The 25,543-nt window shown below is 35.6% G+C and overlaps 1 protein-coding gene across 11 annotated transcripts in view; it reads right to left on the reverse strand.

Moving 5' to 3' along the window:
- FRYL (FRY like transcription coactivator) overlaps positions 1-25,543 on the reverse strand; it is a 170,309-nt gene that overhangs the window by 27,260 nt on the left and 117,506 nt on the right. For 10 of the 11 annotated variants that reach the window (XM_071807478.1, XM_071807476.1, XM_071807474.1 and 7 more), the window contains 23 exons: positions 25,250-25,404; positions 24,912-25,011; positions 23,594-23,762; positions 22,550-22,809; positions 21,467-21,607; positions 19,797-19,965; positions 18,430-18,514; positions 16,648-16,760; positions 15,926-16,076; positions 15,470-15,573; positions 13,666-13,851; positions 12,252-12,456; positions 11,212-11,333; positions 10,562-10,752; positions 9,777-9,871; positions 7,941-8,548; positions 7,208-7,305; positions 6,172-6,342; positions 5,055-5,195; positions 2,969-3,166; positions 1,551-1,712; positions 1,193-1,267; positions 307-483 (listed from right to left, as the gene is read on the reverse strand). In XM_071807478.1, the coding sequence (XP_071663579.1) occupies positions 307-483; positions 1,193-1,267; positions 1,551-1,712; positions 2,969-3,166; positions 5,055-5,195; positions 6,172-6,342; positions 7,208-7,305; positions 7,941-8,548; positions 9,777-9,871; positions 10,562-10,752; positions 11,212-11,333; positions 12,252-12,456; positions 13,666-13,851; positions 15,470-15,573; positions 15,926-16,076; positions 16,648-16,760; positions 18,430-18,514; positions 19,797-19,965; positions 21,467-21,607; positions 22,550-22,809; positions 23,594-23,762; positions 24,912-25,011; positions 25,250-25,404 (3,876 nt within the window). The remainder of the gene's footprint in view (positions 1-306; positions 484-1,192; positions 1,268-1,550; positions 1,713-2,968; positions 3,167-5,054; positions 5,196-6,171; positions 6,343-7,207; positions 7,306-7,940; positions 8,549-9,776; positions 9,872-10,561; positions 10,753-11,211; positions 11,334-12,251; positions 12,457-13,665; positions 13,852-15,469; positions 15,574-15,925; positions 16,077-16,647; positions 16,761-18,429; positions 18,515-19,796; positions 19,966-21,466; positions 21,608-22,549; positions 22,810-23,593; positions 23,763-24,911; positions 25,012-25,249; positions 25,405-25,543) is intronic. The other variant, XM_071807471.1, reaches the window with a different exon arrangement.

The following is a 25,543-nucleotide window of genomic DNA, read 5'->3' on the forward strand; positions in this document are numbered from 1 at the left end:
GCTGCATCATACCCAGATGTTCAACCTGTCATTGGATAATACTGTCATATCACTTTCAGACTAAGCCACTTAACACCCCTAAAAAAATCCAAACTCTCACCCAAAAACCACCCAACAATTTGCAACAACGTAACACTGTAAAGTTCGCGACACAAGTTTCTTTATCATGCAAGTTCAATCATCTCATAAATTCTTCCCAATTGAATTAGTTAGAAGAGCTGCCAATTCTTTAGAATTGCACCAACATAACCTAATTTTTAAAACATTCTCAAAAGGAAACACACAGAAGAAATCCCAAGGTCTCACCTCTGCATCTTCCAATTCAACATCTAAAAAGTCAAAGTCTTTAAAAACTCCAAATTGTTGTTCACTGGTATTGTCTTCTACAGCCACTTCCTCCTCTTGAATCACTTCTTCTGTTGCTGAAATAAGACTAGTTTGTTGATCTCCAACGTCCAAGTCTTCATTAGAAGAAAACACAACCTGCAGATATGGGTAAAAATAGAAATAAAACCCTCCCATTTCTGTAACTCCAAAAGTCAGCTATTCTGCTTCCTGCAATTCAATGGCATTAGTGGCGGTTGGCTTACCACTACAATGCAAGTTTAGTTGTTTCAAGGTTAGTTGGATTTTAAACTACAGTTTAGGCAACAGAGTTAAAATTAAGTGCAGCCTCAAACACAAAACATCCAATTCTGGAGCAGCAGTGTAGTCCTGCTTTTCTGTGAAGAATGTCAAATGTTGAGAAAAAGCACCAAGAACTAGTCTGATCAACGGAGAGAAAAGACTTGAGTTCCAATCCAAAGTCTAAAGAAAAAGTCATGGTTTGATAACCACGTAAGATGAAAATTAAGAATTAAGAATTAATCCTAGTAATTTATCTTTGCTTTTAAACTTATAGTCCTCCCCCTACAAGACTGACATAAATCCACTGAGATGGCAACATTAATTTTGGCTGAATTTAAATACTGTTTTGAAACCTGTCTAGTGTCCACTGGACTTCTTGAGGAATAACAGTAATTTATTACTTATGATTCCATCTCTTTTTAATTCTTTGAGTGGATTTGTGAATTACTGAACCCAAACCAGTTTGTCAAAAACCGCTGTTCATAACTTCATCAATACCTGAAAACACAATAGCATTCTCACTACTGGAATTTAAAAGCCAGTACAAACCACCATCACTACTTACTGAAGGATTCTTGGGAAGGCCAGATTCTGGTCCACACAGAGAAAGCACGTTCATTAGCTTCTCCCTAGTTCTTCTCTGAAAAACATTCCAAAGAAAATCACATAGCAAGGTGTCTGCTGGAGGTCCACATAAAAATGTGAAAGTCTGCATTTTTAACTAGTCATCTTGCATACTGACATCCTCTAAAAAGAATCTTACCATTTTTTCTTTTCCCCAGTATTAGCTTTTAGTTTATGCTATATTCATTTACAGTTTTCCTAAGACACAACAGAGATTTCAAATTACATTTCAACAATAATTTCTGCATTCATAAACACCGCCTGTAGTATATGTATAATGTGCTTGAGACACAAAGTACCTGAGATAGTTGTGGCCTCTTCCAGCTAACAGGAACTAAGGCATTTGAATTGGAGCCTGATGAAGTTGAAGAAGTGCTTCGGGTGACAGCAATGACTTTCGGCTTCCCATTTCTACCAGCTGCACTGTGTTGATCACCATACTTATTTCCAATAATTGGTGTCTATCAAAGACAACAAATACTTTCTTAAAATTCAAATACTTATCAGTAAATACTACACATTTGATTTTACTATTTAGTATTATACAAAATGGAGGAGGGTTTGTCTGTCTGCTTGTTTTTAAGCATTCTATGAAGCCCATGCCTAATCCACTGAGCATCGGTGCACTGGGAAATAAAAAGCTGACTACTTCTACCCTAAGCAGCAGCCTGCCACTCTGCCCACTTGTGGTTTTTTGAATTATGCAAGTTTTATGCTGACAATCCAGTTACATTTTTAAAACACACTTTAAAAACAACTGTGTTCCAAGTTTAAAAGATGCAAAACTTCTCCATAGAAACATTCACAGACATCAACAAACAGTTTTCACAAACGGGCAATTTCACTAACACATTCACACTTCCAAAAACCAAAGACTGAATTCAGGCATTTGACAGAAAATGTTACTCCAATGAACTCTGTGGGAATTCATTTCGTCTTTCAATTATTTGCACACACTGAAATTTCCAGTAAGGAATTCACTTACCAATTTAAGTAATGCTCCTAAGACATCTGTATCTCCAATCAATATCTAGGGTCAGCTTGAACTGTGAACTCTTATTTTTGATTACTTCTAAACCTTCTACAGTTTTCACATCTTTATATTACACTGCAGCCATTTGGCTGTGCTCCATTTTTCAGACATAGAATGAGTATTGTCTGTATTAATATATTATTTTCAGTTCTCAGAAATCCTAACTGGGGGGTAGGAGTGTTGTTTTTAACTACAGCAGCTTTTTCTCCAGTTGTATCCATCTCACATTCAGGTTTCTATATTCTGTATCCCACTCTCCTCTAAATTTTCTCCCCCTCCCATAGTCATGCTAAAACTGCAGTACAGGGTTTTAATCCTCTCAGCCCTTGAACGCACAAGCCTTCATTTGTTGAAAGCCTGGAATGTTCAGCTGCAAGCAGCAGCCAGCTGCATTAGCCTGCTCTCTGACACAGCTGAAATACCCTTGAGAATAATCCTATTGACTTCTAGTAATTAACTCTCCAGACATTCAAATGGGTAAAAAAACAGAAACATAACATAATAGAATTCCAAATTTATCTTTCAATATGTCTCTAATTACATGTATGTAAAACTGCAACATCGGTTGTTCGTAAGAATTGTATTTATTTTAAAAGATATAAATGTAGACAGCTAACAGAAAACAAATCTGAGTTTGCAGCAGAAAGCCATTATTGCATTGTAATTTATATATATAGTAATTACCTCTGATATATCAAAATGAAAATCTAAGGTCTTCCCAGGTAACTCCTTGGAGACATTATTAAAAATTTTCGTGAAAGAAATTTCAGGAGAACCTATGTCACCTCCGTAAGACTTTGGAACATCGTTAGGTACAACAAGGCTTGCAGATCGAGACACCACCAGTTTCAAAATATTAAGGGCTTCCTTCCAATATGGACTCTAAAGAGAATGTACACAAATACACAAAACAATTACTTTGAAGAAGACAGCCATGTTTTATGTACAGTAGGATTTTGGACTGATTCACTGCAGGATTCCCACACCAGAAGCTCTCATCTACACGTGGTTGCCAGGTGCTAGCACAGGCAGGTCCTGCATGGCCCAGAAGACAAAAAATTATAGCATTCGAAACTAAAACAACTTCCACCTCCTGGTATTTTCAGTTATCTTACACTTATGGGCAGAGTAAACTGAATTTGAAACAGACAAAAATATTTTGTGCTTTACATTTCCTCAGATACTTCAAAGATCTTAAAAATGAGCAAAAAAAACATTTTCAAGGTTTTAATATGGTATCAAACCAATGGAGTGCTTAAAAAAGCAAGGGCAAAGTACAAGAACATACGTGGCAGAGCCTGAGTTAAGTGCATTCTCCTTAAAAAGCTGATTAAAGTAATGCAAATAATCCAGCAGTTTCAACTACAGAGACTGTGGAGGGAATCATAGAGGAGACTTACACCAAAAGCAGCACCTTGGGAGGGTTTAAGATTTACACTCCTATAAATGTTAGGATTCTACCTGAAACTTAAATCTTCTCGTTTTTGAAATCTGCAGGATGCCTGGAGAGTATTTTTTTTTTAAATTAGGATGCCATGCTTATTAATTTTTGGTCTTTATTGCATTAAAAAATGAATACCACTTTCAAGGCTCTAAGTAGTATATGCTTCTTTGTAGATAATGAGAGTTTTCAACAATTCCTGAATTTATGTGTATCATAAATATAAAAAATGTAGTCTCAAACTTGAACCATCCTGTAGCAAGTTATATTTCTTAAGATGCACTATGATTGCAGAGGACTAAAAAAGTCAGCTTAGTAGCACCACATTTAAACAATACATTAATTTAAGATCTTTTACCATCTATAGTAACATGTTTTATTGTCTCAAAAATACATGGGCTTCTCTGGAATTTTTTTTCTGATAGCTAGCATCTTTAATCACAACCACATTCCATGGCAGTGTGGGCTTGCACAGGAAGCTCAGATAAAGGTTGGAGGCGCAGCAGCAGCCATCAGGCCATGAAAACTACAGTTATGCTAATCTTTCCATTTTGCCTAATGCACTCTGACAGGAGCACAATATCTAAAGTACATATCCATCAATAACAAAACATCCAGGGAACACTACTCGTCCTAGTTAATTATGATTAAACCATTTGACTGAAATACAGTTGGCAATAATGGAATTCAGGAAAAAAAGAGAATGTTGTGCACTGAAATGGTTTTATGCTCTAGGCATTTTCATAAAATCTTTCAGCAAGACACTAGACCTTCTACTGTAAAATAGATTTTCAGTAAATTGTGTTCCAAGTACAAAGGATCAAATTACCTAGGGCAAAACACTCTTGTTCATCTTTCGGGGACTTTCTTTAATTAAAAAATGCACTTGAATTTTTTAAGCTGCACCTTAATGTTCCTCACAGATATATCAGTGAAAGTGATTTAAACATTCATTTGACTATAAAACTTCCTTTTGAAAACCTATACACTTAAATAAAACATTTGTGCAGTATTTAGCAGTAAACATTCCATTATGTTTTAATAGTTCGAGGATCATCTGCCGTAACTACATATGTAGTGTTGCCCACATCTGTAAATAGATGCACATTCATCCAGGTAACCTGTCCCACAAGATGTAAAGCAAATTGGACAAATACATATGCATATAATGAAGTACATAGGACAGAAAAAAAAAAAAGGAATCTGACTATCAACAACTGCTTTTATATCCGAAATAAATTTATTCTAAAAAAAAAAAAAATCAAGTGTAATTTCACTACCACTTTGATAATAAGCAGAAAGGCTTTTATAGTTTTTCAGAGTACCTACCTGAACATATTTACCAATAACTTTTATGATTTCCAAATTAAACTGCTTCACTGGTGCTGTGGATAGGTCAATATGACTCAGAAGACTGTAAATGATCTGCAGCAAGGACTGTTGCATACTGGATAACCCTTTCTCTAACAGCTAAAAAACAGGTTTACAAAAATACAGAATTAGGGCCTTTAATGGCAGTGAAAACAAATACTAAAATTAATTTCCACACATATTTATTTTTCCCTTCAAGAAACATAAGGGTACCACTTAATGCTTTTTGAAAATCTTGTTTTAGCATTAAAAAAATAACATAATGTTCTCTGTCCTAATTTTTTTTCCCCTGAATTTTGATGTATTTGTTAGCACAGATCTGAAGCACCTAATAATACAATACTTCTCACTAATGAAAGTATTCATACAAATTCAAAATCTCAAAGCTGCATGAAAAACACGTCTACAGCTGAGAGAAGGCTGGTATACACAAGATTATGAACAAAATAAGTACATCTAAGTTCATTCATGAGAATACAATAACATTTTTTAAAACCTGCATCAATTTGCAGTTATATACTTCAAGGACAAGCTCTACAAGTTTTTCATACAAGGTGCTTTTTTAAAGGTAATAACGGTTTTCCTGTCTGAATGTCTGCCAGTACCATTTATTGAATTCTATCATTTAAATGATCTTTGATTATACATGGTGCAATACTTACAAACCGAACTTTGAAATGAGTTTTTAGGTTGTGATAAGGACACTTTTGAAAGTATATTTGCCTAAAAAAGGTCTATTAAAATATGCACTAAGTATATTTTGCTAAAGCCAAGACAGTGTGTACATTTTATTCGTGTAGTACGGAATATAAATATCTATTAAAAAACACTGCTATGATAAAAATGGGTATTTTATTAGATGGATTATTATTTCAAGGTAAGTTTAAACTGTTGCACTCCCAACCAGCAGTCGTCATCCTTTTTCTTTATCCTAGAATATTTTATTCTTATTCTCCCATTATGGAAGATGTAGGGTTTTTTCCTCAATATTCAGAATAATGAAAAACTGGCAATAAGTAAATGTAATGTTGATCACAGATTGTCAACATGAGATACACTTTTATTAAAAATTTACCTCTGCAAGATAAGTGACGAGGTTAAACGTGGCATCTGAGAAAGAGTCATGCAAGTATCTACACACTACATTAATCCAGTTAGAACAGTCTCTGGAATAACTGTGTGTACTGTATAAACTCATCATATGAGCCAGATTGGCAAGAGTTGGTGACTTCTCCTCTGCACAAACCTGAAAAGCAAAGAGCATATTTAATTATATTAGAAATGACAATTTTTTAACCTAAGCATTCACAAGTCACTGTGGTTTTCTCAGATTTTACTTTGTTTTCTAGTAACTGAAGTCAAACTACTCATACAAGCAACATCCTCAGTTTCTGTTGAAACTTGAGTCTGGCAATTCACTATAAAACTAGTAAAGAGAATATTAGCTAAGAGACTTCAACTGCTTTTTCAAATAAATAAATGTTTGCGTCAAGTATAAATCAGAAAAGTTTAGCTCCATGTTCCTGAGTGGGCGACCGCACTCAGCAGTCATTCCCAAGCCTTGACCTGGCTCTCCCGCTTTACCATTCATCATCCTTCTTTCAAGCCCAGACCAGGCCCTGTCTACTAGCTGGAGTTGTAACAGACACTGCAGTTCAGAAGCGTCTCAAGGTTAATCACTGTGTACAAGTAACGGAAAGAACAGAGTACCTTTTCTTCCCTACCTGCCAGTATGAAAAGTGAGGATCGCTTCCTTATAATAAGCAAATTAGGAAATGTGCTTAAAAACTGATAAAGTTTATATTTAAGATTAAAAGTTCCAAAATCAGACAAGCAAGCAAAAGTAACACATTAACAAGTAAATATTTTCTTTACTTGTTTTCTTTGCTTGTTTGCACAACAAGCAAAATGTGTTTTTTCATTGACAAAGGGAAACTCAGGGGTTGATATGAGCACCAACTACACAAATTAGGACTGAGTCACATCTTTTAAAATACAACTTTCTACAGTTATTTCTGTGAAACTATTAGAATGATATCAAAGTATTGCATAAGGGAGCAGTAATGCAGGCAATGAACTCCTGGATACTCCCCAGGCATCATTTTACATACCTTTGCTATCCTGTCAGCTGTTTCTTTACAGAACTGAGTTGGGTTATCAAAATGTTGGATCAGATGAGGAAGTAGGCACAAGATGTTGAGGGGAAATCCTAAACACACACATAAACACAGTTATACCAGCCCAAATGATTTTAATATGACTTAATTTAATGCAGAGTTACGTGAGCATATAACAGCTTTCTGGTATTTAATAACCCTTAGAGTATGATACACACACATTCACACAGATAATATAAATTATATATTCACACACAGGTACCAGAAGTATGTATGTATGTAGAAGGTATATAAATGTGTCTGTGTATAGGTATAAACATGTATAAAATAAAAAATAATAAAAAACCAAAATCATCACCGGACCAATTAAGCAAAACTATCATGAAACTGGATAGCTTTAGGTAGTACAGTCAAAAATGTACAAATGTTTGACAGTCCTAAGCGAGCTATTTAGCTCATTAATATTACACGTGCTCTTAATACTTGCAAGCAAGTTTAAATTGAGTTAATAGTCAATACATACAGTTTTCATGGAGTACATCTTGGTAGATAACCATAGTCTGTAAGGTATTCCCACTATCTAGCACTGTAATATCACCAACTCCAAAAAGCATTTAACTGAAGGGTTTTTTTTTTTAAAAGGAAATGCATGATCACTACCGATTTTGATTACACCTAATATGATGGAAAAAAAAAAAATCATGACATATACAGTTATTAAAGATACCTGCTAACTGAGAAGGATCCACCAAAGCATGCCTGGAAATGGTGATGAGTTTACTGAGCAGATGAACTGTCATTTCTTGTGTAGATGCTGAAGTAAAGCCTTTCAGGAAAAGCTGCTGAAGGCCTGGAAAGTTATTCCACTTCAGTTTATTCTGCACCTTTTCTATCTTCTCCCGACTCTCTGATTTATCCAGAGGCAAGTGAATAAGAAGCTTGTTGAGTAGCTTGAGAGCCAAAAGGTATTCATACTCATAATCGGACTCTAGCAATGAAGCTGCAATCCAAAATATGGTGGCCATCAAGTTGACAGGGTCAGTAGTGGGCTGCATATCATACATCCCTCCCTCTCTGAGGGAGGAAAGGCTTCTAGTCCTTGCCAAACTTCCACTGTGATTTATCCTTCCATCCATTATATCCAGTGTGTTGCTCCGTCGACGGTCACCTCTCCGCTCACTGATTAAATTCAGTCTCAAAGAATTACTCCTTGCATTGCTGTAGTATCCCAAACAACTGCCACTATTCATGGGACTTGTGCTTAGATTTATCTGTCCAGTGCTTTTCCTATTAGCTGCATACTTATTTCCCATTACAGAATCATGGTATGAGGTTCTAAAAAGAGAAAAAAAAAAATCAATATTACATATTATTCCATGCAAAACACTTCAATGATATACAGTTTGGAAAAAGCGAAGAAAGGAAAACGATTTGACAGTAATCACATATCTACACATACAGTGAATCCTCTGCTTCATCATCAGAAAAGTATTATAATAGATGAAAATACAGAATTTCTAAATACATAGTTAAAACATCCTTACAGCATAGCATCCTGTTACCTCTGCTACCAAATTTATTTGTTACAATCCTAAAATAGCAAAATAATTACGCTACAATTCAGTAAAATCAGGAAAATTAGCCTACAGCACATGAAACATTACCTGTAAATTAAGATCTCGATTCCAACTTACTTACAGATGTGATAAAGGTAGAGAAATGAATGAATTAATAAATGAAATTATTTACTTATTACCTTATATTTGTCTGAAGTATTTGACCTAGAAAAACCAACATCTTCCAGTTCTGACACTGAGAAACTGAATATAATCCTAGAAATCTCAATATTTTTAAAAACTTCGCCATAACGTCAAACAAATAAAGGTGTCTGCATATTTAGGGATTTTTTTCAGTTTGATAAAATGTTATTGAGCTAACCATTCAGACTCTAATTAGACATGCAAATGACTCAGATTGTTGAATTACACTTCTCTGATATACAGACCACAAATCTGAGGCCTAAGAGAGACCACCATTTGCTGTAACTGAAGAAATTTCTTTCGTATTAACACTAGAAAAAAAATGTATTTCTTGCAGTACAAGAGTTTCACAGTGTGAAGCTTATATTGTATTTTAAAGATTGGTGCCACTACCTTCATTATACATATGGGGAAGAAATAAGACTCCTCCCAAAAATTATACTATTAATCAACGTAAGTAGTGCCTGATTAAACAAATAAAAGTTCTAAATATACTCTGTGGCTTTATCTTTGAGAAGTTTCAGAAGAACTGACAACATTTCAGAATTGAGCCATAAGGAACACCTTGAACAAGAGGATAAGTTGGAAAGGTAGCAAAAATCCTTTTTCAAAAAATCTCGATTCTTATGAGTTTTGCTTGTGGCTGAATGATAAAAACATAGAAGAGGAAGCAATTTTGCTATAAGGATACAACTGTTCTGCAAAGACGACAAGAAATTATTTCATTACATTGGTAATACAGATCTTTAACAATTCAAATGTATAAAAATGTGTCATGTAGCTTGACTAATAAAAGCACTTACTGAGAAAGGGCAGAAAGCAGATCGTAATGCTTCATGGTTTCAGCTAACGTATCAATAGCAGACTCTAAGGTCAGAAGCAGTTCTATGACAAAACCCTGAGGAAAACCACAGGTCATTATAAATCATGCAATATGCACAAGAAGATCACAGAAAATCTGTTGATGATGATATAAAATATAGAATCAGTATCAGCAACTAAACTACTATTTTGTGCTTCAATTAGAACACAATCCTGATGAGACAGCTCAAATTAGCAGTACAGCTTCAAGACAGGCAAACACTTCAATTTATTTCTAAATATTCACATAATTAATTCTGGTTTGCATTACTTTTAAGGATGGACTTAAAGATGGAGGTATTTAGACTCTCCATTTTGCAATATTAAAGATTAGATCCACTTCTTTAGAGGTACAGTTGCGCTAAGTTGGATAGTGGTTAGACACTTTATCAGGTTAAGTTCTTAGTAAAAGGTAACCTTAAATACTTTTAATATGGCTGATCTCAGGATTCTCTAACTAGAAAAGAGAAGGTGTTTTCAGGAAGCAGATGTATCTGAAAGTTTCTATTTCTGTAGAAGAGAATGTGCACAGCACGTAATTTAATTAGGTGAAAATTCAGAAAGTGTCACGATTAAAACTGTTTTGATATTTGAAATATCTTTCTCTAATACCAAAAAGCCACTGAATTAAAAATGCCTTTAAATGTTACTGTCATTAAAATAATAATGTAAGTATGTCATTTAGGCACGCAGCTTTCTAATAAAGTGTGGGAAAGATTTCAAATACCTGAGCTTCTTCTCCTGCATCTCCAACAGTTTCTACTAGTCTGGAGAGAACATCGGAAAGTGTAGATGCAGTAAGAGGCTGCTTCAGAGCCCTGAAAATCTGAAAGGACCTCCCAGCGTAATGTCGAGAGGAACAAGAAAGCGCAGTTTGCAAGGCAACTTCACTGAGACGGTGTTCCAATTGAAATCCTCCTATAAAAGCAAATAAACACTCAAGCAACACAATGCTTTATAAAAAAGAAACCCACTTGAGTTCAATGAAGAGTTATTCCTAACTTTAAAAAGCTTTCATCTTCTACATTTTTCTCAAGGAGTAATACTCTCAAAAATCTTTCCAGGCATATAAACTTCCACAATATTTAACAGTGGAGAGACTTGTGGAGAATAAAACATTTAAGATTTGAATATTAAGTGTCCACAATAAATTAATAGCATATTTCATCTCATTCCTAAAAGATTATACTTAGAACTGTCATAGTAGAAACAGGAACTGAAGTGTGCAATATAGAAGAAAAATCTATTACTTAGAAGCAGTAAGTGATCACCTAGAGCGATTTTATAGATAACCTGTAAATGTATAGGCATTAAAAAAAATTCATTTAGTTTGCAGACGTGGACATTTTATCATGCATTAACTGTTTCCTAACATACCTGAGCTAGACTGTTTAAAAATAGATACCACATGCTTTAAAAACACAGTTAACTGTTCAGCACTCTTTATATTGGGGTTCTTGGCTGAAACATCTTCATGATTCCAAAGCGGGCCTCTTTTCCTAAAAGTATAAAGTACACACAACAGATTATAAACCATAGCCTTTTCATTAATATTATTTAAATGTTATTTTAACCTTAAGGTTAACCGCAAAGGAATCTACTACTTACTGCATAAAAGAAACCATTTACAACTGCAGACACAAATTGGAAAGAAGTTTGACAACTGCCTGGTATACAAGAATATACAAGAAGTTATGACAAGGTGAAAAGCAGTATATCAGATTCATCTGAAATAACAGCATAAGTTTAGGAAGAGGTGTTCTCTCTTAGATAATATTTAGTTATCTAACAAAGAACTAGACCAAATAACACCACTATACACTTCTTAAAACAACCTCCTTCCCGTTTTCTTACCACCAATACACCTCACTATTCTAAATTTAGGCTGATGTAAAGTGTGAGTAATCAAAAGCTTTGAGAAACAGGCAGGATTTCAGATGTACACAATCTTGAAAGCTTTCTATAAACTATCACACAAACTGCACAAGTGTTGATGGTTTTACAGATGTTCTTTGCCATAAATTCCTGGGTTTTTTTTCCAGCTCTCTACTACTAGTTAATCCATAAACACCACACAAATCTTGCAGCTGCCTAAGCACATCTTTATGCATTCCGGTCCTAATCCTTTAGATGGAAAAGGGAATTCTAGAAACTGTGGCAAGCAAAAATAATCTGCACAGAACATGGCAAAAGACTTTTAAACACTCAGGTCATGAAAGAGTGTCCAAAATTCTCTGAATTTGTTGGAAAGATAGACTTGTTCATAGGCTGTATCACATAAAACCACTTCAGGAGTAAACTGTCTCTTACTGGTGATAAAACAGAGACAAAATTTGAGAATGTGATGCTAAATATTAAGAGGTTTGCCATATTTCCACAAAAATACATCTTTACAAAAATGAAAATTGAAATCTTACCTTGAGGTAATAAATTCTATGAGGGTTTTCACTTTTTCATCCTGCTCTACTGAAATGTCAACCTCATTGAGGATTGTGGTTTGCAGATGAGAAATGGCAGCACTTGTATTTCCTAAACTGATGCTAGAAGAGGTAGAACTTGAACTAAGCCCTGAGTCTGTCATTGGGGAGGGCTGGTAATCAGGTATAAAATCATGAACACCTGCTGAAAGAAACCCAAGATGATTATGTGCTCTCGACAGTATTAAACATATAAAAAGAAAAAATAACGCTCTAAAACATCAATAACATTGCAAATGTAACAAGATTAATTTAATGGATGCAATAATGTCAATGAAATCAACAAGTCTGATACATGCAACATCTCCACATGACTGGATCCCTTTCTAAAATCACTGCATTATGTTTGATTTTTTTTATTGGTAACATGATAGCTCATCGGCTTCTGAGGCACCTCATCTCAATAAGCCGAGAAAAATGATATGAACTACTTCCAAATAATGCACAGACAGGTCAGCTGGAAATGTTTGATGCTGATGTTATTATAGGTCCTAAGAGACGTTTTTGTATTAATAATACCAAAATACTGTGTCATGTTTAGACAGTTTTACCCCAAACTGTAAAGATCAGCAATGGATTGGTTTGTATACCATATAAGTGCACCGGTGAAGTTCTGCAAATAGATTTACATAAAAGAATTCTTCCACTGTGCCCACTTTTTAATTCCTCATTGCTATGAATATCGAAGTCACAAAACAGATGAGTGTTTTTGTTTAGTGACAAAACCACTTCTGGTGTGAACAAAACAGAATAAACAGATTCTATAGCAACATGCTGCCACCTACTGAAATAGTCTGAAATACTAGGTTTCAAAAAAAATGAACTATTTCACATTTCTTCAAAAACTACAATAGGCTCACACCCTCAAAATATTCCTTTCACAAAGAGATACATAGAAAATATATAATTTCCTGTATAATTACAATATTGTTATGTTTAAGGTGAACATGAAAATGTAATACTTCAAAACAGTAGCCTGATAGCCTATTGAATGATGCAACTGCAGCTGACAAAAGTCAGAAATTTAAAGTCATTATAAGGAAGCAAGAAATGTATCTTCTTGGGTTTTATATTCAAGGGCATTATAAAACCTGCTGTATTACAGATCCAAAACATAGAGCTGCCTCTGTGGTTTCCACTATTGTTGAACCACTTAACTGTGCTCCCTACTCCTGACAACTGGGCACTAAGTGCTAATGTGAGCTGTTTTCATTTTGACTTAAAATCTGAATAAATATATTTTAATGACAAGAGCTCAGGAAAATATTACAAATAACAAAAATTTTAATAATGCCTGGAAGAACAGATAACTTTCCATGTCATTTTAAAAAGTAACAATAAATCTACAGCATACCTGTGAAAGTATAATCTAAATGGGTAGTTTGCTTGACAGTGAGCACCCTGGCCTCGTTAAACTCTCTGTTTCTGAGCAAGACAGAAGCAACAGACTGGACATTACTGCCAGATCCCATCACTATCAGCAGATGCAAAAGCAGTCGTTTACAATGCTCATAGACTTCAGGATGACAGTGGTCAAAACCTAACACAAAACGAAAATGGAAAAGCTTTATTAAATCCAAAGGACATGCTGAATTTAATTATCTAAAAATAGCAGTATCCAAACTGGTCTGTTATACTTCACCAAATAACAGATATCTAATTCACAAAAAAATGTGGTTTTTTCAGTATTTCAATATAAAAATAAAAGCATACAGTTTAACAAACATTAATATATGTTGTCGTTTCTCACACTGCAATAAGAACTTAATCTGTGCTCTGTATGAAAATTACTACACGGAGAAAGAAAACATTTGAATTTTATAGTGTCTTCTACAAGACGAAAGGAGTAAAAGCGGCTCCAAAAGAAAGTGCCTTGAAACGACTCCAAAAACCTCTTTAATAATTAATCTTTATTAATATTTAGTTGTATTAATCTTTAGTTGATTTTTTTAAAATATTGTAAATATTAACAAATTAATGAGATCTCAAACACAATGGGAAACACTGATGTAAACGTGGAAAAGATCAGCCGCATAAATACCTCTCAACAAATCATTCTGAATGTCATCTCCAAGCATGTGGAGGAAAAGATGGTTGTCAGGGATAGTCAACATGGATTCACCAATGGGAAATAATGTTTGACCAACCTGATAGCCTTCTATGATGGCATGACTGGCTGGGTAGACGAGGGGAGAGCAGTGGACATTGTCCGCCTTGACTTCAGCAAGGCTTTTGACACAGTCTCTCACAACATCCTCATAGCTCAGGAAGTGTGGGTTGGATGAGTGCATGGTGAGATGGATTGAAAACTGGTTGGATAGCAGAGCTCAGAGGGTTGTGATCAATAGTGCAAAGTCTGGTTGGAGGCCTGTAGTTAGTGGAGTTCCCCAGGGATCAGTACAGGTTAGGGGCAGATCAGTTGGAAAGCAGCACTGCAGAGAAGGACTTGAGAGTTCTGGTCGATAACAGGCTGACCATGAGTCGACAATATGCCCTTGTAGCCAAGAAGGCCAACGGTATCCTGGGGTGCATTTGGAAGAGTGTGACCAGCAGGTCGAGGGAGGTTCTCCTCCCCCTCTACTCTGCCCTGGTGAGGCCGCATCTGGAGAACTGTGTCCAGTTCTGGGCTCCCCAGTTTAAGAAGGACAAGGAATTACTGGAGGGAGTCCAGCGGCAGGCTATGAAGATGATTAGGGGCCTAGATCACCTTTCTTACGAGGAGACACGGAGAGAGCTGGGTCTGTTCAGCTTGGAGAAGGCTGAGAGGGGATCTCATCAATGTTTATAAATATCTCCAGGGTGGGTGTCAAGAGGATGGGACAAGACTCCATTCAGTGGTGCCCAGCAATAGGATGAGGGGCAACGGGCATAGACTGAAGCACAGGAGGTTCCATCTGAATATGAGGAGAAACTTCTTTACTTTGAGGGTGACAGAACACTGGAACAGGCTGCCCAGAGAGGTTGTGGAGTCTCCTTCTCTGGAGACATTCAAGACCCACCTGGACACACTCCTGTGTGAACTGCTCTGGGTGAACCTGCTTTAGCAGGTGGGTTGGACTAAATGATCTCCAGATGTCCCTTCTAACCCCAACCATTCTGTGATTCTGTGACCTTTAATTCCTAAGTTACTAGGCATATTTCTGTAAGAATTTAGTTACCTATAAAAATCGCATGAAGCAAAAGATGCAAGTATCCTCCCCATTCCACCTTTACACTGTGGTCAACTATCAAGTCAGTTAAAAGGATCACTGCTATGTTGCATCTATAAACAAACAAAAATAATTTGTTAGAAGAACACAAAGTATGAACTTTATGAAGAGCTGCAAATAGTCTATTGTGCTATTAACAAATACTCTTTAAGTCTATAAACATCCACAGAATTGTATTAAGGGAAAAGATGAACACTCACTATGAAGACAGAAAAACTAGCCCTCCAAATTAAAAGGCTTAGAAATCTTAAATTGCTAAACGTGTGGAGAAAACTGCAGAAAATAAATCTACTGTCTTTATCTACTGTATTTAAATATATTGCCTTTAATCTCCTATATTTAAATTATATGTGCAACACAAATTAAAATATAATAAATTGACACCAACCCTGGTACAAGAGTTACCTGTGAAGAGACATGCCCGGAGGAGAAGTTTCAGGCAAGTAATCCACCAATGGTGACCAGCAACCTCCAGAGGGTGGAAAAGGTAGAGGCTCCCCTTGGTTGTGCTCCATCACCTTCAACCGCCAGTTTGAATACAGAGGCATTGAATCACCTAACATGAAAGATAATTAAACCAGAAATTAAAATACATATATATAATACGTTTCTGTATTATATAGTCTTCTAAAGAAATATTTTAAAATTCTTGAAAAGCTGAGATCTGGGAGGAAGAGAGGAGGAAGCAGCTGTAAACAGTAGTAGTTAGACATAGTTTAAAAAAAAAGGGTTATTTCTTTTAGCATAAGGATGATTACACAGAAGTAATTCAAGTAAGATTTTGTTGAATAGGTTCATAAAAACAATGGATGCACATAGAGAACATGGATGCTCGTACGGAAAAAAATCCAAAGTGATCTAATATAATTTCCTACAATAAACTCCTCCATTTGGGAAGATGTTCACAAGTCATTCCAGAGCACAAGGGAAGGAAAGTTTATTATCTCCCTTGCACATTCTATTGTAATCAACTGTATGCTGGACTTCCAATAGCAGTACTAAGACTGAGGAATGTAAAAAACACTGATAATGCCTGCTTCTTCACGTTCTACAACCTTTAACAGAAGTATTAACTTGTGAAAATTTTGTTTTCTATTCACAGAAATATTTTAAAATAAAAATATTACTTTTTTCCTCTTCGTATGACCCTCCAGAGCTGCTACTGTAGCGAGATTCTAGTCTGTGGTGCTGGCGGTTTAAGTTACTGTTCAACCCACTGTAGATGTCTAGATGTGCATAACTGTGGGAACAAATAGAACAGCATTAGTAACTGACATTCTGTGACAAAAGTTAATCAGTCTCTCAGTAAAACTGTATTTCAACAGAACTGTTATGCATTAATATTTCATCTTACAAGGACAATCAATATGATGCCAAAGCATCTCAGCTGTATAGACATACTTCCTCTAGCAATGTCAGATAAGGGGAATCAAGGAGATCATCCACTACAGATTAAATTTCTGTTAAGTCATTCTCATTAACATTTAAATACATTTACCATTATGAATAAGTTCTTCTCACTCGACCAAAATAATGAAATCCCTATTTGACCGGGCATAGACATAATCCTATACACACACGGTCCAAGATCCTACCTTGCTAATCTGATAAAGACATCAGAGGAATGAGAGTGCTAAAAGCACAATTTCCACGCCATATTTAGGTAAGTTTCTAAAATTCTTTCCTCCTGGCAAGTCCAGGATATACATGGTATATCTTAAAAAAAAGTATATACCCTGGGGATGTGTCAGGCAGCCCTATAGCAAATGCCAAAACTCACAGAGACTTTCAAAACTGCCTTTATCATTCTACAAGATTCTTCAGTTCCAGCCCCCATAGCAGCCAAATACTTGTCTGGGCCTTAGTAGGCTGAATTCTGAATGACACCTCAGATTCCACAGGCTTCTGTGATTTATTTTCACACAGCCCCCTCTCAATTTAATTGAAGTACTGGGGATGTGTCTATCAACATATTTACTAATCTAACCATATTGACATAATTATCCTTGGGAAGGAAAAAAGTGTCAATCAGGGAAACTATATTGGAAATATAATTACTAACGCTCTTGATCAAGTCATCATAAAATAAATGGGTTTGTGAATTTCACATAGTAGCTACTCCACAGTAACAGCACGTATACATTTTTTTCTGTGCACACTTTTTCTCATGCTAATTATAGAACCCCTACTCCCTTTTCACTTTAAGGCTAGCTATCTCATGTTTAACACAGAATGAGAGCATACCCACAGTCAGTTACTGCTAAGCTCCAAGCCCACAGCCTAAGTCCATGTCAGCCGTTTGCTTTCTACCACTCTCACACCATTACCACCGTCTGGCAAATTTCTACAAAAGACTGTTCTTAAGGAGCTCAAAAATTCAGGAGAGAGGCATCTGTTTTACAGCTGTCTCTAATGGCTCTTGCCACAGATACCAGGCATCCAAATACCCTACCTGGGAGAATAAACTAGCTTTCAACACATGGGCACTGTTGATTTTCAGTGAGCTAGGAAATCAATTTGCAAACTGGCTACATTACTAAAGATTTGCCCTTGATGTATCCATATCCATCTGCAGTATAATTTCTCTCATGTAGACATATGCAATCCAGCGTAACAGTAGCTAATTTAGGCATCAATAACAATATAGCTAAACAATACAAACCCTGACCTGGATGAGTCCCTTAACTTATTCAGTTTCCTCTGCAGCTTTTTGAGTTCAAATTACAATTGAGGCTGCTATTGTTAATCCCCACAAGTATTCCAGTTCTGTTGCTTATAACTCATAAACTTACATTCGTATATTTCCTGCAATGTAGACATACCTGGAGCCACTGAAATGCAAGTGTTTATAGTACCTAGCAGGAATTCCTATAATTCACCTAATAACTGCTCTTTGAGGAGATACTTACTTCTCTTCAATATTATCTTTTATATGTTTACTGTCAGGGTTGCCATCTGTGGGAGCTACCATTGTATTGCTACTAGAAGTGGTACCTGTGAATTATGGAAAAATAAAAAGATTGGTCAACAAAAAAGAGAAGCACTACAAAATGACATTTATTTCCTTGTCCATGCCAAGAGCCCTAACCAGGTTTACAGTACAGCAACTGGCACAAATACAAACTGAGCCACAGACATGACTTTCACATTAAAGAAAAAACTGTTGTTTAGACTGAAAGATTCAGAGCTGCTACCATTATTTCACTAACAGGAAAAAATCAAAAGAGTCTACTGCAGGAATCTCTGAATCTTCAATGTAAATTAAGTAGAAAGGCTTGTTCTTGAAGCCTACCTAGAGAGCTACTTCTTTCTTTCCTGTATGCTATACCTCATAGTAATCCATAAAATGTAGTTGGAATTTGGTACGCAGTTAATTCAAAACACAAACAGATTAGGGGTTAAAACCTAACAGCCTCTAGTGAAGCTTGTATCGATTTATTTTTAAGAGAAAATTACAAGTATCACAATGTATATACAAACACAATTTGAAATCATTTTGCACCCTCCCCACAGATTTTGGTACTCTCAATTATACTTTAGTGCAAGAGCTCCATAGGGTTTTTTTTGCACTTTTTAAACACTTTCATGAACAAGTGCCAATGCATCTATCTTGTGATCAGTCCAGGTTGCTTCACAACACTGACAGCTTCGCAGCACAAAAGCGAAGTCCTTGCTTAGACACACTTCCATCCACGCCTTTTGTGGCTCACTTTGAAAGATGCTTCACCAAAACCAGACAGCTTTTCCCCTGATTTCGCAGCATGGTCTTGGACTGAAGCATGAAGCAGACACTTCTTTTTTTTTAAATGATTGATCTATTGTTAATTATTTCTAAATAAATTCTCCTAAGCAAGTTAGGAAGTTCACTTAAATCCTCTTCAGCAAATCCCTACAGATGCAGCTTGTGTCTATAACAGATCCTAAAATGTAACAACTTACATAGATTAAAACTTACATAAGTTTTCCCAGTTATTTGACTGCATTGAAATAAAAAGTGATATAGCAAGGGGAAACAGTGCAAGATCTGAACACAGACAAAGTCTAATACATATATTAATACCAACCTGTTACTCGTGAACCTATCAGATGTTCTTTAATGAGAACTCCAGGTGCACGAAAACTGCAGATCTTGTAAAACAAACTTTCAACCTTATTTTTAGAAAAATAATACTGTACTCCTATTGAGTATTTACAGATGAACTCCAGTATTATAACTGGTGGATAAGAACATGTTTATAATTGGCAATAATAAATGTTTAAATTAATAAACTCTCACCTGAAGTGACAGAGGGGATTTTGTAACTGGAAGTAATGCGGTAATATGGTGGATTATCCATGTGGGTGACTCCTGAACTGACAGGATCTGTAAGCTGAAGTTCACTCACCAGCTCTTCTAGTAGTTGCATTGTTTTATCTCTACCCAAATAAACAATAACTTTCTTTACCTGCCATCAAAAACAAGTATATGTATATAAAACAGTTATGTACATAAATAAAATTCTTCTGCAGTGACTTAAGAAAAAATAAAAGGAAAGAGAGTTAAATAACACAGCTTTTTAGAATAAATATCTACCTCAGCTGTCAATAGCAGCAGGCATTGGAAACATATCACAAGAATAAGAAAGCCAGTCTGAGTTCAATGACAGTTATTTAACACGCAAAATACTTTTTTACAAAGGTTTTAGCAACATCTCAGATCAACACTGTAGCAAATGTATTCTGACATCCTTTCTTGATACTTCACAGTTGTGTTCTACACTATTTCTTTTCCTGCAAGTATTGTATTTTGCCTCATGCTATTCTACAGTGCTTTCACATATGCTTTGACAAAAAGTAAAATTGGTTTTGAGGAGGCTTGGAGTGGTTTTATTTAATAGTTATCATGTGGGAATAATGTTACTGCCATGATGTGACATATAGTGTGACAGGTGCTTTATTTCACTGTAGTATCTGTCTGCTTTTTGGGACTACCCCAAATTATAGCACAGGAAAAAAACATTTAATTCCCAAAATGCTTGAGGCCTGTATATACTCTGATAAGACTAATAGCTAACTATAGCGATATTTTATGAAGCATATAGTATAATAATTAAGGATTCTCCACTGCATCTTCAGCAAAATATTCCTGGTCACTGCTAAGCAGCAGCAGATGGCTGCTAGTCTGTGATTTCTCCAGGCATCAGTAAGTTCATATTTTTTCTTCCGACATTTTCTTGAGTCATTACTGCTCATTGATTGATTTCCATCCTTTGAGAGAACTCAAAGATGAACATTAAACAAGTGATCTGGGGCATTTAACTTGTGCAATTACTTTGTCACCTTGTTCAAACAGTACAGGCAAAGAATTTGGGCTAGAATGTTATGCTAGATTTCCTGATTTGCAATGAAAACAATTGCCAACCAATGAAGAACTTTACTTTTTATGACAAAGGAACAAAAACATGCTAAGACAGACGTAGACGTCTCATTTTCCATTTTTTATTATTTACTCACTAAATAAGATCTATGGTCCACCTAGTCCACCTACTCTGAAGTCTGACAACTTGAAACTGATGAGAGGGCTAGTGGACTGTTTCAGACTTACAATCCTAATTGTAGTAGTCAGTAAGTTGTCTTAAGGAAACCTCAGCTATTATATCTTTAAGGTGTGATATCCTTTCTGGTTTATTTACTTTCTCAAGCCCATTCTGTGAATGGTGGGTTTAACTAAAATTGATACTGAAATTTTGGCACAGATGTCCAAAGTAACTCAAACCAAAAAAACTCAGTTTGGTTCGTTCATATTATTTTGTGGTCACAAAATACAGGGATGACATTATTATGTGACTGGAGATTTTGAATCTAGAAATACTACCTCATATTTTTTGTTTGGTCACCTTTGCTGCTTGACACACAACTCATTTTAAAATATCAACAGTATTAAGGAGAGACATATCACATACTCACATAAGGCAAAAGGCTGGGTTCACTGTTCACTCCACAGATACTGATCAAGAAGTGCAAAATTATTTTCAGATTCTTTGGCCAGCTGTCTGCCAAAGTAGTCCAGACATTCTCTATCTCTGACCAAGCCACTTCATCACCATACTAGAAAACAAAATAAATATCTCTTCTGAAAACTCCAGTAGAAAACACTGTATTTGAAAGTGATCTGTACTGACCAAGTGGGGCAGGCTCTAGAAAAAGGAGACGTAAATCCTGTAAGAAGCTATTGCCCTTTTATCATTCCAGAATGAAGCTCTCACATATGTTCATTATAAACACATTCTGGAAATAACTATTTTATTTTATAGGTACAAATATACTGAAAATATATCTAAACATATTTGCACATATTATCTATTTTATTTTTATATCATATATATATTTCTATACATTATATAAGTATACAAACATCTATATGTGAACTCCTGTCTATTTTTTATGTATTTATTTACATATAAACTAAAACAAAAACAAACAAACAAACAAAAAATCTATCTACATTTAGCAGAGACCCATTCTCCCAGGTGCTGACAATCTTGAATAGAATTCCATGGGCCACAGGCTGCCAAGAGGTTTTAATTTGTAGCTTAAAACATGATCTCTCATCAGTAAGATTGAAACACATCAAGAAGTGGCAGGAGCACTACACATGACCAAAACCTTCTCTCTGCTGGAAGTAGCTGTCATAGGAAGGAGAAAGGTCTATTGGCCTCAGGCAACTAGACATCAGTTCTGAAACTCTACTTTGAGATCACAGGTATACAGGCGACTTGGTGTTATCTATACAACTAGACATCTATATTGCAAAACAATGGTTGTACACTGTTACTATATGTAACAATTACTATAGCATTTGTATACTATGTATTTCTCATAATACCTCAAAACTATACGGTATAGTTTGAGTATACATAAGCAACTCAACAAATATGAGCAACAACCCTTGAAAGTCTGGCAGCATAGTATCTCTGAAGAGCATTTTCTCGCACCCTAAACAGCACAATCCACTGGAACAAGGCGGAGCACTTCAGTGCTTAGTTTTACCTTTGCAGTCATATACATCAGATTGTTCAGAACCATAGCTGTAGCCTGTGGTGATCCCCAGCCTTCTCCTCGTAGCCATCGTCTACTGTTCACCATTACTTCTCTGTCTTTCAAAGAATCTTCTTCATCTTCATCTTGCCGACGAATGGTTGGCAAGGGTTTCAAGTCTACCAACTCAATATTGTTCATCCATGGCAGCAGATAATGCAGCATCACCTGTCTCCCGGCTGGGTGAGCTGTTTGGATTCTCTGACTTACTTCTGTCATTCAAAAATTAGGTAAATACATGAATTGCAAATCATTAATGAGAATTGTTTTGGTAATAACAATAAACATGAGCCCAGCAGACCAATAATAAAGTAATACTGATACAAACATTATTCTTTTTGCTTAGCTGATTAGTGCTATTTCATAATGATAAAGTCTGAAGTCTTCAGTAGAGCTAACTGAAGACACTGCTGACAAACAGTATGCTGAAGAAACCGTATTAGTATATGCATGTATATATATATATACATATATATATATATATATATTCCTCTAATTGTAGAAGGGAACTGAAAACCCAGAGCACATAAAAAAGTACCAAATTGGGCAAAGAAGCACTTAATCTTTTTTCTTCCTCATATTAGTCTTGGTAGTTTTTTTAATGGATGTGAGAAGTTTTTATTCTGCAATTGTTTAAAAAAGCTACGGAATAATATCTTTAAGCAATCTACAGTAAATAAGAAAGCACTAGAAAGAACAATAGAAGAATAATTTTTAAAGAGAGTTGAAAATTATTTATCTAAAGTGAATTTTCACAGCTATTAGAAAGTCAGTAGAAGTAGCTTTGATTTATGTTGTTTCCTGTTGAATATATTTCAAAGGTAAGTAAACAAAAATTTTCACTCAGTAAATTCAATTTTCTCCATGCATTATGACGGTGCTATCTTGTTCTCCTGACTTTAGTGAATTACATATAAATTAGTTATTGAAAGATATGAATTACACATTTGTTGCTTTTGACCTGATGAAGATTTTTGTTTTGTTTTAAAACCATACCTGAGAAGATAGCAAGTGTTAGTTCAGGATAAGTCCTTGCTAATTCTTCTGACAGTTGATAATATGACACAGAATACAGATGTGGTAAAGGAGAAGGCTGACCCAAAACCCCATCCATCCGCTGAACTTCCAGTTTGTGAGCGTAATGGAACATCTTTGGCTCCAAGATCTACAACAGTAATGTTCAGAATTTGAAGCTAAGTATAGCGCTACAATGCAAATCTTTATATAAAATCATCTTTTAAATGCAGGTATCTACTCTCATTTAATGTTTCACATCTATGCAGATCCCTATATATCTACAGTATTCACAAATGCTGGTAATTTCGTAGAAGACTAGCTAAGACTTACTCCACTTGATGAGTTTTCAGCAATAAATTCCAGAAATCTGTTTTCACAAAATACTGCACTAAATATAATTTTTTCTATAACAAAATGTGAAATACTATTGAACACTTGTATTTCCAAACAATATCAATATCTGCTCATCTCTGAGACATGGATAGTAGGAACATAACCTTTGATGTGGAAAGATGCAGCAGGAGGCTACCGCAGTTTGATACTTCAGAAGTCAGTTTTGGCTGACCTTAAGCAGAGATGTTCACTCAAGAAGAAAGAAAGGGTTGAAAGGGAGGGTGTTGTGAGTGCTGATGTATCAACAGGACTGTGACTTCAGTGGGGACTTAACTGTTGAATTTAGCTGAAAACAAAAACCTTTGAAAAAAAAATGGAAGACTCGTGGTCCGAGCCACAGGCAGCACATACTTCTTCATTTTCAAACATGAATGCTGTCTGTAAGATTAAGCTTACCTCTAAATGAACCTGGAAAGGAATATACATAAGTAAATTAAAAGGCTAACAAGATTTTCACTATCATCTCTCCACACAGATAGATGAAAAAATGTATGTACGCAAAAATCAGAAAACAGACTTCTACCCCAGCAGAGTAAAGGGACAGGACGCAACAGACTTCTCTCTGAGGTGCTGTTGGACAAATGGAGCTATAGATCACTCTGTTTCAGGGCCAAACCAGAAGCATCTTGATTTAGGTTTTGTATCTTGAAAGAGCAGGTATTATGAAAATAGAAGTCTTGAGTGCTTAGTTCATAGAAACAGACAGACTTCCACTGAAGTCTATCTGTGCCAGGTAAGGCTCTGGTCTAACTATGTACTAAAATAGAGGAGAAAAAAAATACACATCATATTCCATTACCGAAGAGACAACCAAATACCAACAGATTATGTTTTCTTTAAATTCACAGGGACAACTCTTTATTTTAAAATTAAAAAAAAATAACATCAAAATTAGCATACAAACCTGTAATAGTTGCATAGCAACTTCATAGATAGCCCTAGTAGAATCAGCTGCTTTAAATAATATCAGATTCAGGAGGGTCACTGTATCACACTGGTAATCCCTAGGAAAAAAATTGCAATTATGAAATAAGTAAAATTAATTTGTCTGTCTAAAATTTGAATTTATTAAAGTTTAATTGACAGGCATTATGGTATGGGATAACATTTTAAAATGTTTCTTTGGTAACACATACACACCAACAGGGGTGATCTCTTTTCTTTGGGGGAGGAAAAACCCAGTTCTACATGAAAGCACACTTTGAAAATGAAAGTTTAACGTTTTGAAAAATGTTGTAGTACCTGTTTTGGAACACACTGGCTATTGCTTTGAAACAGCCAGCTGCTACCCGCTTGGAACCTGTGTAACACCGGTCTACGGCCCAGTACATGAGGTTACTCTGGTCAGGGTTGAGTTCCAAGAGTAGCATGACTGCCTCACAGCCTAGCTGGTGAACCTGTATTCCAGAAAAGAACCCATATATATTTATAAATATAGAAAAAATGACCAACTTGCAAAAATGGCACAGAACAGGTTAAATAGATATTTAGTTAAGAAAACACAAACAAACCAAAACCAAACCAAACAAAAACACA

Source organism: Patagioenas fasciata, chromosome 4 (genome assembly GCF_037038585.1).
Source record: "Patagioenas fasciata isolate bPatFas1 chromosome 4, bPatFas1.hap1, whole genome shotgun sequence".
NCBI lineage: Eukaryota > Metazoa > Chordata > Aves > Columbiformes > Columbidae > Patagioenas > Patagioenas fasciata.